The 13,874-nt window shown below is 39.0% G+C and overlaps 1 protein-coding gene across 1 annotated transcript in view; it reads left to right on the top strand.

Annotated features, from left to right (window-relative positions):
• LOC126128123 (cadherin-86C-like) overlaps positions 1–13,874 on the top strand; it is a 334,718-nt gene that overhangs the window by 312,998 nt on the left and 7,846 nt on the right. Inside the window, exon 19 of the mRNA XM_049915150.1 lies at positions 10,878–10,966. Within this exon, the coding sequence (XP_049771107.1) occupies positions 10,878–10,966 (89 nt within the window). The remainder of the gene's footprint in view (positions 1–10,877; positions 10,967–13,874) is intronic.

Here is a 13,874-nt window from a genome sequence, read left to right on the forward strand (position 1 = left end):
CTGAGGTTTTTACATTGATAAGAACTTGAAATAATGGAAGTCACTTTTTACAGGTCTTATTAAAAGTTTATGCTCTGCAATTTCTGCATTAAAGGTAATAACAGACTTTGGAGATGAAATTTTCACAAAAATTACTTACTTCTGTTTTTTTACTACCTTATGTCATACAGCATCATATTCTGGGGCAACTGTCCCCTGTGTAAGAAAATATTTATTCCACAGTCACAGAATAAGAATAATACATTGGCCACACTGCAATACCTCTTGTAGACAGCTCTTTAAACAGTTGAGCATGTTGACAACACTCCCATAGTGACTTTCTTCCCTTATGAAGTTTGTAGTCAGCAATCACTCACAGTGCAAGAAAGGACAGTAAACATGAAACTAAAAGGAAAAATGACTTGCTACTCATTTCTCAGGCTTAGCGTTCCACATAGAGGAGTGAATCATATATATTTTTGATTTGATAGCTAGTGATGCAAAGAATTCAATGGGCCATACAATTATTTTCAAACACAATCCAAAAGCATACCTGCTTGCTGCTTGACATGTGTATGTGTGGGGGAGGGGGGGGGGGGGCATGGGCATTGGCGCAAGCATGAGGAGGGGGCAGTGTGTGCTTAAGTGTGCGAGAGACAGATTGTGCATAGACTGGTTGTTAAAATTGCAATGCTATGAAGCAGCATGAAATAAATGTTAGAAAAGGTCAAATTGGCAAGATGTGTACTATATGCTTGGTAATGCAAATAATTAGCTTTTCAATACCACCACAAAAAATAGATACGGGTAACACTGTCTACATTCTGTGTATAAGGAAAGATGACACAGCAGATTTCTCATTCAGAAATCACATTTCAATGTTTTTTTGTTGGTGTAACAATTATACTGTGCCGCATGCAAGAAATATAAATGAAGATTAGAAATTTATTGTTTATTTGTCCAAGAATCATTTAGTACATTATTCATACGTGTGATATAGCACAGTGGTGAACTACATTGTTGACATAATAAAAATGCATAATAATGTAGGTTGGAGTACTACATTGCTTCTACATGTGATAATAGCAGTTATTAAGTGAGATGACATGATAAGCACAGTGTAAACTATACAGGGTGAGTCACCTAACGTTACCGCTGGATATATTTCGTAAACCACATCAAATACTGACGAACCGATTCCACAGACCGAACGTGAGGAGAGGGGCTAGTGTAATTGTTTAATACAAACCATACAAAAATGCACGGAAGTATGTTTTTTAACACAAACCTACGTTTTTTAAATGTAACCCCGTTAGTTTTGTTAGCACATCTGAACATATAAACAAATACGTAATCAGTGCCATTTGTTGCATTGTAAAATGTTAATTACATCCGGAGATATTGTAGCCTAAAGTTGACGCTTGAGTACCACTCCTCCGCTGTTCGATCGTGTGTATCGGAGAGCACCGAATTACGTAGGGATCCAAAGGGAACGGTGATGGACCTTAGGTACAGAAGAGACTGGAACAGCACATTACGTCTACATGCTAACACCTTTTTATTGGTCTTTTTCACTGACGCACATGTACATTACCATGAGGGGTGAGGTACACGTACACACGTGGTTTCTGCTTTCAATTACGGAGTGGAATAGAGTGTGTCCCGACATGTCAGGCTAATAGATGTTCAATGTGGTAGCCATAATTTGCTGCACACAATTGCAATCTCTGGCGTAATGAATGTCGTACATGCCGCAGTACATCTGGTGTAATGTCACCGCAGGCTGCCACAATACGTTGTTTCATATCCTCTGGGGTTGTAGGCACATCATGGTACACATTCTCCTTTAACGTACCCCAGAGGTGTAAGATCAGGAGAACGGGCTGGCCAATTTATGTGTCCTCCACGTCCTATGAAACGCCCGTCGAACATCCTGTCAAGGGTCAGCCTAGTGTTAATTGCGAAATGTGCAGGTGCACCATCATGTTGATACCACATATGTCGACGCGTTTCCAGTGGGACATTTTCGAGCAACGTTGGCAGATCATCCTGTAGAAACGCGATGTATGTTGCAGTGCTCTACGATACACACAATCGAACAGCGGAGGAGTGGTACTCAAGCGTCAACTTTAGGTCACATATCTCCGGATGTAATTACCATTTTACAATGCAACAGCACTGATTACGTATTTGTTTATATGTTCAGATGTGCTAACAAAACTAACGTGGTTCCATTTTAAAAAAATGTATGTTTGTGTTAAAAAACATACTTCCGTGCATTTTTGTATGGTTTGTATTAAACAATTACACTAGCCCCTCTCCTCACGTTCAGTCTGTGGAATCGGTTTGTCAGTATTTGATGTGGTTTATGAAATATATCCAGTGGTAACGTTAGGTGACTCACCCTGTATTATGAATTGACAATTAGTAAAATTTGGTAAATGAGGTTTACTTATTACGATGTTCCATAAATTCAGACAAAGAATAGAAGCAGTGGTCAAGCAAGAACTGTTTTAACTTTATTTTAAATGCATTTAATGTTGGTATGTATTTTAGGTAAGAAGACAAATGGTTATACAATATAGTTCCAGTATGATATACTCCTCTTTTGTGTAAATTTGTATTTTCTGTGTTCATATATAGGTTCAGCTTTTGCCTAGTTTCATATGTTTGTATATCATAGTTGTGTCTGAAGAGGTTTTCCTCTTTAAAGATGCTCCTTTATGTGAAAATTAGTATTTCATATATACACAAGCAAGGTAAGGGCAATATTTCGAGAGTTTTAAAAAGGGGTCTACAGGAATCCTTGCATTTAGCTTTTTTTATCACCCTGAAAATATTTTTCTGTATTTTAAATGTTTTTATAGAATTTGTGGAATTCCCCCAAAAAATTATTCCGTACATAAGTTGCAGCTGTATACTATAATGGTACAATGTCAGCACTGATGAGCAGCTTGTATTCTGAGTGATGATGATGATGATGTTTGGTTTGTGGGATGCTCAACTGCGTGGTCATCAGTGCCCATACAGAGTCGCAAATTTTGTGCCATCCAATTTTTTCACAATCCACTCTAACCACTGTCACAAATGATGATGATGAAGATGATGATGATGATGATGATGATGATGATGATGATGGTGATGGTGATGAAATGATGAGGACAACACAAACACCCTGTCCCCTTATTCTGAGTGAGAATCCTAACAGCATATGCTAGTGAATTCAGTCTCTTATTTAAATTGTTTAGGTGTGCTTTTTTTTCAAACATTCAAGAGCCAAAGCATACATTTGTCACAAGAATCAAAAAACTCTGTATCTCTTTTTTGTACATAGCTTATTTGTATCTAAAAAATTGAGAATGTATCCTGATACTGCACAATTATGCTACTTACCTCATCACTGCAAAAATAATGAGACAGATTAGAAAACAAGTAATTTATTAAGAATGTTCTATGTAACATATCTGATTATAAGTACAAATATGAAAGCTTTTGTTGAAAGCTTTTGTTCCACATACTATTAACACTGGGCCATTATCTTTTACTTTGTGATAATACAGGTACAGAAATATAGAAGTAATGTTTTAACTAGTAGAACAGTTGTAAACAAAAACCATTTCCAATTTTCTTTTATTTTTTACATGAGAATAGAAAAATTAAATTCAAGAAAAAAATTTCAGTATTTACTATCATTCTTTACACAACTCCATTCCTGGGATCACATAAGGTGTTGGGCAATGAGCTGAGTTCCATGTCAAGGGGAGACAAACACAAAAGGGTAGGGTCTATTAATTGTCAGCAGTTCAGGTATACAGTGAATAATGCTACCCCTTAGGGAAGTCACAGCAAGGAATAGGAAGGAATACCATGTGCACTCAGTGTGTATGCCTCATTGAAAAGGCTAGTCCAGTAGCCATTGATGGAACAGGGCGTAACCATCTGCAGACTGGGACACGCAATGGGACAAACAATGCCTTGTTTGGGTTCCGAGGACACACACATGTGTGATTCCAGTGACTGGCAGAGAAAGTTGGAAGTATCAGAGTAAGATACAAAGAAATGCTCCCCATAGGTGAGAATATTAAAATCCTATTGTTTAACTGCTGAAGCATTTAATCAAAGTGCCAGAGTTTGAAATGCTTCCAAAATCCAGTGAAGATCACATAATACTAAGTACAGAAAGCTGGTTAAAACCTGAAGTTGACAGCAGTGAGATTTTTGGGGAAAATTGAAGCACATATTGAAAGGATAGGCTAATGGCAAATGTACATGGTGCATTTGTTGCAGCAGACAAGAAACTCATATCTATCAACACTGAAAATGAAACTGCATGCAAGATTGTTTGGCTACGACTCTATCAGGAGTTGGAGTAAAATTATAATTGGATCCTTCTATCAACCACCAGACTCACCTCGTAATGTAATCAAAAACTTCAGAGAAACCATCAGTTCATAAGTGCATAAGTATCCCAATCATTCTGTAACCATTGGAGGAGACCAACAATCCAACAATCAATTGGTATAATTACAGTTTTGTTAGTAGTAAGTGTGAAAAGATATCCTGTGTAATATTACTAAATACTTTATCTAAAAACTACCCTGAGTAGACGGTTCAGAGCCCCAGTTGTGATGGAAATGTATTAGATATAATGGCAGCAAATAAACCTGTTCTCTTTTAGTAAACCTGCATCAAAATTGGTATCAGAGACCAAGACATATTAGTAACAACAATAATTAGCAAAGTACAAAGGGCAATTAAAACAAGTGAAAAGATTTATAAATTCAGTAAACTAGACAACAAAGCAGAAGTGTCATATCGTAACTTTTAGCTCATTTGAAACTTTTAACTCAGGACAGGAGGATGGAGAGGAACTCAAGTTTAAAAGAATAGTTCACCATTCACTGGGTAGATATGTACCCAGTAGAACAGTTCATGATGGAAATGACCCACCATCATTATAGTCACAGTAAGGAAACTTCTAAGAAACACACTACTGCATAATAGGTGCAAAACAAAGCATACAGCTACAGACAGAGAGATATTGAATGAAATGTATTTGATTGTCAAAGAGAGCAATGCATGAAGCCTTCAGTGACTATTGTAGCAGAATATTGCCAAAAGATCTTTCACAAAATCCAAAAAACTTCTGGTCATATAAAAAGCTGTAAGCGGTGGGAAAGTTAGGTCCAGTCATTCATGGATGAGACAGGACTGAAATGGAGGGTAGCAAAGCAAATGCAGAAATTCTGAACTTCATTTTCCAATGTTTCTTCACAGAGGAAAATCTAGGAGTACTGGCCCAGTTTAGTTCTCGTACCACTGAGAAGATCAGTAAAATAGATATTAGTGTCAGTGGTGTTGATAAACAGTTGAAATCACTGAAACTGAAGAAAGCTGCAAAGCCTGATTCCGTACTGAATCTGTAGCTGAGTTAGCCTTTTTTTTAATCTACCATAGATCCCTCAAAATAAAAGACCATACCCAGTAGTTGGAAGAAAGCACTGGTCACACTTGTCTATAACAAGTATAGCAGAAGCAATCCACAAAATTAGCATCTAATGTCCTTGCCATCCATTTATTGTGGAATTTTAGAACATAATCTGAGATCACACGCAATGAGGTATCTTGAGCGCAATGACCACCTCCATGCCCACCAGCATGGATTCCAATAACATAAAACCTGCAATTTTTTCACATGACATACTGAAAGTCCTGGATCAAGGCAGGCAGGAAGATACAGTATTTCTTGATTTCTGAAAAGCATTTGACACAGTACCACATTAGTACCAAAAGTATGATCGTATGGGGTATGAAACGAAACTTGGTTGGACTGACGATTTATTTGGCATGGAGGGGACAGCACCAGCAAGGTGTGTTGGGTCCCTTGTTGTTCATGTTGTATATTAATAACCTTGTGGACAATATTAATAGTAACCTCAGACTTTTCACATATGTTTCAACTATCTATAAAGAAATACTGTCTGAAAAAAGCTGCACAAATATTCAATTGGATCTTGATAGTCGCAAAGATTGGCAACTTCCTTTAAATGTTCAAAATATAAAACTGAGCACCCCAAAAAGGCAAAAGAATATAATATTCTATGACTACAATATCAATGAGTCACTGTTAGAAATGGTCAACACATTACTAAAATTTGGGTATAACACTTAAGGACATGAAATGGAACAAACATGCAGTGCATGCACAAAAAAATTGTGATATCTGTCCTAGAGCATTGCCCAAGTGTGTGGACCCATACCAAATAGGGCTAACAGGGGATATTGAACATATATACACAAGAGCAGTACAAATGGTCACAGGTTAATTTGACCCCTGAACATTTTCCTGAAGATGATGATAGAACTGAACTGATGTACACTATCCCATGAAAAACTACTTACAAAGTTTGTAGAACCAACTTTAGGTGATGAATCTAAGAATGTATAACAATCCTCTATATATCACTCCCATAGGGTTTGGAAGGACATGATTAGACTAACTGCAGCACGTACTGAGGCATATAAGCAGTCTTTGTGCATTCCATGCATGATTGGAAGAGGAAAAAGCCCGCCCTAAGAACTGGCATAATGGGGCATACCCTCTGTCACACACTTTGTAGTGGTTAGCGGAGTACAGATGTAAATGTAGATCAGATGTTGCTAAGTTTACTGTAGAACTCTCTGCGCTGTTGAGGAAGAAATTACATCAGTATGTCTTTTCTTTTTTTGAAACTGATGAACAGGGTGGGTCTTTCGGATGCAGTAATGCATTGTGTATATCAGTCATGGTCTGTTGAATGCATTGATATATTTCCATTCTTCAGTTTCAGAGTAAAAATTTTTAATAACTATTTAAGATAGACAAGTATGAGACAGTTCGATCATACTACATTTGGAGGTCTTTACACCTGTATTGGCAACAATGTTTCATCAGAATCTTTAAAAACAGTTGCATGCATTTTAATTACAGGAAAGGGGTTCATAGCTTTCAAAAATGGTTCAAATGGCTCTGAGCACTATGGGACTTAACATCTGAGGTCATCAGTCCCCTAGAACTTAGAACTACTTAAACCTAACTAACCTAAGGACATCACACACATCCATACCCGAGGCAGGATTTGAACCTGCAACCGTAGCAGTCGCGCGGTTCCGGACTGAAGCGCCTAGAACCGCTCGGCCACCGCGGCCGGCGTTCATAGCTTTAGCTGACTTAACTACCTTGCATAAACCTTGCAAAACAAGAGGCGTTGCTTACCTTTCTTCGCTTCTCTCTAACTGCAAAATCTCTCTTGCAGCTCAAAAAGCTGTGCCTACTCACCAAAAACTTGTGTGTTACGTCTTCAAATAATCCCAGTCTAAATGGAGGAGACCTGGGTGTATGTTCTTGGAACTCCAGAGGCAAGCACTGACAAAGACTATGTGCCATCTAGTAATGAAATTTTGAAACATTTTCTCTATGGTTTGGAACTCGGAAAAAAGTCTCTAAGGTCATGTGACCAACAAAGTATTGAGGACTCAATAGCACTAAAACGCATTCTGTGAAAAAATTCAAACATTTGGAATTTCTACTCTTCAAATTGATGTGGCCACCGCCTACATTTGATGTGCAATAACTACTCACAGAGACAGAGAGAGAGATAGAGCTATGACCTCTGGCAGCAACAACAGCATTACCAATGGAGTGTATGTAAAGCATGCCAAGGGGATGCAGAAAACACTGTTACAGTCATTGTTCTACTACAAAAACAGAGTGGTTTATCTGATGTCCAAAAAGGCATGATCATTGGCTTTGGGGACAAGGCAGGAAGCATTTCCAAAATGGTTTAGCTTGCGAAATGTTTGTGTACCAACATGGTTAAAGTATACCATACATGACAAAAATGGCACTATCCAAAACCGGCACAGAGGCAATTGTCATGTGCCAATGGCTATAAATGACAGTGGTGCACGTGCCTGCAGAAATGTGTACAGGCGAATAGATGTTGAGAAACTGACTGCCAAGACGAACCAAGTGTCTCCTCGACGATCATTTGGTGAACGTTGCTGTGTATGGGCCTCCGCAGCATGTGCCTACTTCATGCATTCACACTGACTGCTGTTCATCAGTGATGAAGGCTGGAATTTGCACACCAGTACTCCAATTGAATGTAAACTGAGTGGCAGCAGGCCTTTTCAGAAGAATTGTGTATTATGCTCTGTTGAACAGATGGCCATTGGACTGTAACAATCGTTGGAAGGTCCAGGCCAGAAGGCATTCCCTGGGTGATCTCGTCATACTGGAAGGCATACTGATCAACACAAGTGTACATCAATTTTTGGACACCATGCCCACCCGTACATGCAACTTTTTTTTTCCTCTGCAGAACGACATCTACCCACAGGAAAATGCAAAGTGTCATGCAGCTCACAGTGCAAGTGCATGGTTCGAAGAGCACCAGAATGAGTTTACTGTACTCCCTGGCCACAAATCTCTCAGGATTTAAACCCAGTCAAGAATCTGTGGACCACCTCAATCGGGCTGTTCACCCCATGGATCCTCAACCAAGAAATGTAGTGCATCTGGCCACGACCCTGGAGTCAGCATAGCTCCACATCCCTATCAGTACCTTCCAGAACCTCACTGACTCTCTTCCTGCACATCTTGCAGTGGTCCGTGCTGCAAAAGGCGGTTATTCAGGGTTTTGATAGGTGGTCCCATTAATGAGACTGGACAATGTATAATACATTATTGAATCAATATGTTTAGGAGAGCCATACTCTGTGCCATGAAGGATCTCAGTGACTCCCTGTGACTAGCGCTTGAGAGGACAGCCGTAGTGTTTATTGGATCACGCAGTAGTGTACAGCCACATCACCTACCATGACACTGCAAATGAGCTTGTTTACAGTATGATAAGTATCCATGTGGACAGTGCAATGGCATCTGGAGAAGACTGTCAGCTTGGTGATCGCTGTTGCAGCTTCCTTTGATGTGGCTGCAGAGAGACGCTCAAACACTATCTGTGTGTGGAGGCTACTAGGCAAATACTGCCACATTCCACTCATCACTGTCATCCGAGCTGTGCACCTGGCATGATGGTATTGGATGCCACTCAGTGCATAATGTGATTTTTGTGTGTGTGTGTGTGTTTTTTTTTTTTTTTTTTTTGGTGGCTTTCAAGGAAGCAACGGCTATGCAGAAGAGGAAAGTAGAAGGTAGAGGCCGCAGATGCTCGGGCTAGAAATGTGACACTCATGGCACCAGATCCTAAGAGTTCGTGTGGCATATGATGACAGTGAATTGCAGACTGGGAGTGAGTGACAAGACAGAGGAAGGGAAGCCCAGCTACCCCCTCCCCGACCCCCTTCCCATTTCCTCCCTCTACCCAACCCACCTGACACAATCTCCTCACCCAGTGAACCAGCCACAATTTCAATCCCAGTACTGTTTGTTCACCTGGCACAAAGCTGCCACACAAATTTGGTATTGGGTGAGGGGCACCTATTGATAACTCAATACTTCTGCTATTCAGGGATTGGTCTCCTTTACTCCTAAAGTATTTACCTAAAATTTAATAGAGTATTTTTCTTTTATACTTCCTGGTGTTGCAATTTTAATGCCTTGCAGTGCAAAAAGCTCTATTTTTTTTTTGGGGGGGGGGGGGAGGGTTAAAAGTACATTAAGATAAGGTAAAAAACAGTCATGTAAATATGATGCTCTATTTTTCACAAAGAAAGCAGACTGTGTTTGGAAACCAGCTGATAGGTAGCACATCATTACAAGAGATAGAAATTAGGATCCATGAAACATATAAATAACTAACTAAATCAAAATGGCTTTATGATCACAACAAATTTTAGATTCAGCTCTGAACCTCAGGTAATACAACTAGGCATCAGTTTATTTTGTCCAGGAGAGAGCTCTCCAGTATTTTGCAGTCTTTTACTGGAATTACAGGTCAGAAACACATGACTTGAAGCATCCAAATTACCAAAAGTACACATCAACACATCTTCTTCAGTTGTTGAACCCATTAGACTTTCAAACCGACTATGCAAAAACTCACCTGCAGAATTATTAACTATTATTTTTTTCTTGTGTATGAAAGTTTAAAAATTGAAAACTTACAGAATAAACCAGAGATTTAATTTTACATTTAAGTCATACTGAATTTCTGCCTGCATTTCGACGGTTTTCGTACAAACAGTGTGACCTTAGAAGATTATGCTCTGAAACAGTGATTTGCTTGGAAAACATTGCCCCTTTATTTGAAGTTACCCAAAATTCATAAATAATAAATTCAATACTAACTACATTCCAAATTCACATTAAAAGATCATTGTGAGAACTGTGGCTACATCAGTAGTGTCAAATAATTGTGAAAAATTAAATATATCTACAGAAATATTACTGTACTACTCTCCATTTACCGAGACAATGAGGGGCTTGAAGAATGGAATGATTGGGACAGTAGATAAATTTATAGTAAAACGTACTTACTTACTTCCACAAATGTAATGTGATAAGTTTACAGGTAGAACCATAGGGGAACGGGCATAGAAATAAAAGACAGAGAGAGAGCTTCATACCATACTGTTTTTCTCTAATGAAATCCTTTAATAACAAAGCTCAAGATTCTTGTGTTTATCTTCAGTTATCAGTAACAGCATTTTGTTTATTTCTGAGCAGTGTGACTATTTTCTTGTAACAACGTAGCATGTCTCTTAGCTTAAAACTTAATCACTTTTATTTCTTTGCTGTTTATATTACACAATGAGTTTTGCCATGACAACTTTTTTAACACATGGCACATTATTAAATAAATAAAAAAAATAATGTCTAGTGGCTTTTCGAAAATAATCTCCACAGCTACAATGACATTTCATTTATTTACTTAATGCTGCATTTTAATTTCCAGGAAACATACTCAAGTGGCATCTACAGACGATCATGTGCAGTTAGTCCTCCATGAGGAAGGTCGAGGGAAAGACACAAAAGCTGTGCAAGGTGGGTTACCACTTAGCCTAAAATTTTAATCAGTTAGCTACTTTCTTTTAATACCATCCATTACATTACCAGTGGTGTCCTAAATTACAGAAACAAGCAATGTAGAATAATTTTCAGTGCAAAATGAGAATGCAAACATAAAAATTAAGCCAAACAGTAACCTGCAAGGACAAAAGCCACCCTTTTGCAGTCAACACACCGTATGCAATTAACTGATAGTTTGCATATGATTAAAGATCAGTTCTGTAATTAACGATCCTTGAGTACTTTATTGCCTTTAAAAACTTCATACATATTATACTCTCAGACAAAAAGTTTTTAGGTAACGAAGTACATTAAGGTAGTTACTCGTACAAGTGTTTTACAGTAATGCTTCAAAGTGATGACCACCACAGTCGAATGCCTTCAATGTTGTCAACCAATCAAGCACAGCAGCTCTGTGGCATGAACTGGTGGTACTAACATATCCCCCCCCCCCCCATGAACCATGGACCTTGCCGTTGGTGGGAAGGCTTGCGTGCCTCAGCGATACAGATAGCCGTACTGTAGGTACAACCACAACGGAGGGGTATCTGTTGAGAGGCCAGACAAACGTGTGGTTCCTGAAGAGCGGCAGCAGCCTTTTCAGTAGTTGCAAGGGCAACAGTCTGGATGATTGACTGATCTGGCCTTGTAACAATAACCAAAACGGCCTTGCTGTGCTGGTACTGCGAACGGCTGAAAGCAAGGGGAGACTACGGCCATAATTTTTCCCGAGGGCATGCGGCTATAGATATAGTGGGAATTAGTGAAGTTCGGTGGCAGGAGGAACAAGACTTCTGGTCAGGTGACTACAGGGTTATAAACACAAAATCAAATAGGGATAATTCAGGAGTAGGTTTAATAATGAATAGGAAAATAGGAATGCGGGTAAGCTACTACAAACAGCATAGTGAACGCATTATTGTGGCCAAGATAGATATGAAGCCCACACTTACTACAGTAGTGCAAGTTTATATGCCAACTAGCTCTGCAATGATGAAGAAATTGAAGAAATGTATGATGAATTAAAAGAAATTATTCAGATAGTGAAGGGAGACGAAAATTTAATAGTCATGGGTGACTGGAATTCGAGTGTAGGAAAAGGGAGAGAAGGAAACGTAGTAGGTGAATATGGATAGGGGCTAAGAAATGAAAGAGGAAGCCGCCTGATAGAATTTTGCACAGAGCACAACTTAATCATAGCTAACACTTGGTTTAAGAATCATGAAAGAAGGTTGTATACATGGAAGAACCCTGGAGATACTAAAAGGTATCAGATAGATTATATAATGGTAAGACAGAGATTCAGGAACCAGGTTTTAAATTGTAAGACATTTCCAGGGGCACATGTGGACTCTGACCACAATCTATTGGTAATGACTTGTAGATTAAAACTGAAGAAACTGCAAAAATGTGGGAATTTAAGGAGATGGGACTTGGATAAACTGAAAGACCAAAGGTTGTACAGAGTTTCAGGGAGAGCATAAGGGAACAATTGACAGGAATGGGGGAAAGAAATACAGTAGAAGAAGAATGGGTAGCTTTGAGGGATGAAGTAGTGAAGGCAGCAGAGGATCTAGTAGGTAAAAAGACGAGGGCTAGTAGAAATCCGTGGGTAACAGAAGAAATATTGAATTTAATTGATGAAAGGAGAAAATACAAAAATGCAGTAAATGAAGCAGGCAAAAAGGAATACAAACGTCTCAAAAATGAGATCGACAGGAAGTGCAAAATGGCTAAGCAGGGATGGCTAGAGCACAAATGTAAGGATGTAGAGGCTTATCTCACTAGGGGTAAGATAGATACTGCCTACGGGAAAATTAAAGAGACCTTTGGAGATAAGAGAACCACTTGTATGAACATCAAGAGCTCAGATGGAAACCCAGTTCTAAGCAAAGAAGGGAAAGCAGAAAGGTGGAAGGAGTATATAGAGGGTCTATACAAGGGCGATGTACTTGAGGACAATATTATGGAAATGGAAGAGGATGTAGATGAAGATGAAATGGGAGATATGATACTGCGTGAAGAGTTTGACAGAGCACTGAAAGACCTGAGTCGAAACAAGGCCCTGGGAGTAGACAACATTCCATTGGAACTACTGACGGCCTTGGGAGAGCCAGTCCTGACTAAACTCTACCATCTGGTGAGCAAGATGTATGAAACAGGCGAAATACCCTCAGACTTCAAGAAGAATATAATAATTCCAATCCCAAAGAAAGCAGGTGTTGACAGATGTGAAAATTACTGAACAATCAGTTTAATAAGCCACAGCTGCAAAATACTAACATGAATTCTTTACAGACGAATGGAAAAACTAGTAGAAGCCGACCTCGGGGAAGATCAGTTTGGATTCCGTAGAAATACTGGAACACGTGATGCAATACTGACCTTACGACTTACCTTAGAAGAAAGATTAAGGAAAGGCAAATGTACGTTTCTAGCATTTGTAGACTTAGAGAAAGCTTTTGACAATGTTGACTGGAATATTCTCTTTCAAATTCTATAGGTGGCAGGGGTAAAATACAGGGAGCGAAAGGCTATTTACAATTTGTACAGAAACCAGGTGGCAGTTATAAAAGTCGAGGGGCATGAAAGGGAAGCAGTGGGTGGGAAGGGAGTAAGACAGGGTTGTAGCCTCTCCCCGATTTTATTTAATCTGTATATTGAGCAAGCAGTAAAGGAAACAAAAGAAAAATTCGGAGTAGGAATTAAAATCCATGGAGAAGAAATAAAAACTTTGAGGTTCGCCGATGACATTGTAATTCTGTCAGAGACAGCAAAGGACTTGGAAGAGCACTTGAATGGAATGGACAGTGTATTGAAAGCAGCATATAAGATGAACATCAACAAAAGCAAAATGAGGATAATGGAATGTAGTCGAATTAAG

Source organism: Schistocerca cancellata, chromosome 1 (assembly GCF_023864275.1).
Source record: "Schistocerca cancellata isolate TAMUIC-IGC-003103 chromosome 1, iqSchCanc2.1, whole genome shotgun sequence".
Lineage (NCBI taxonomy): Eukaryota > Metazoa > Arthropoda > Insecta > Orthoptera > Acrididae > Schistocerca > Schistocerca cancellata.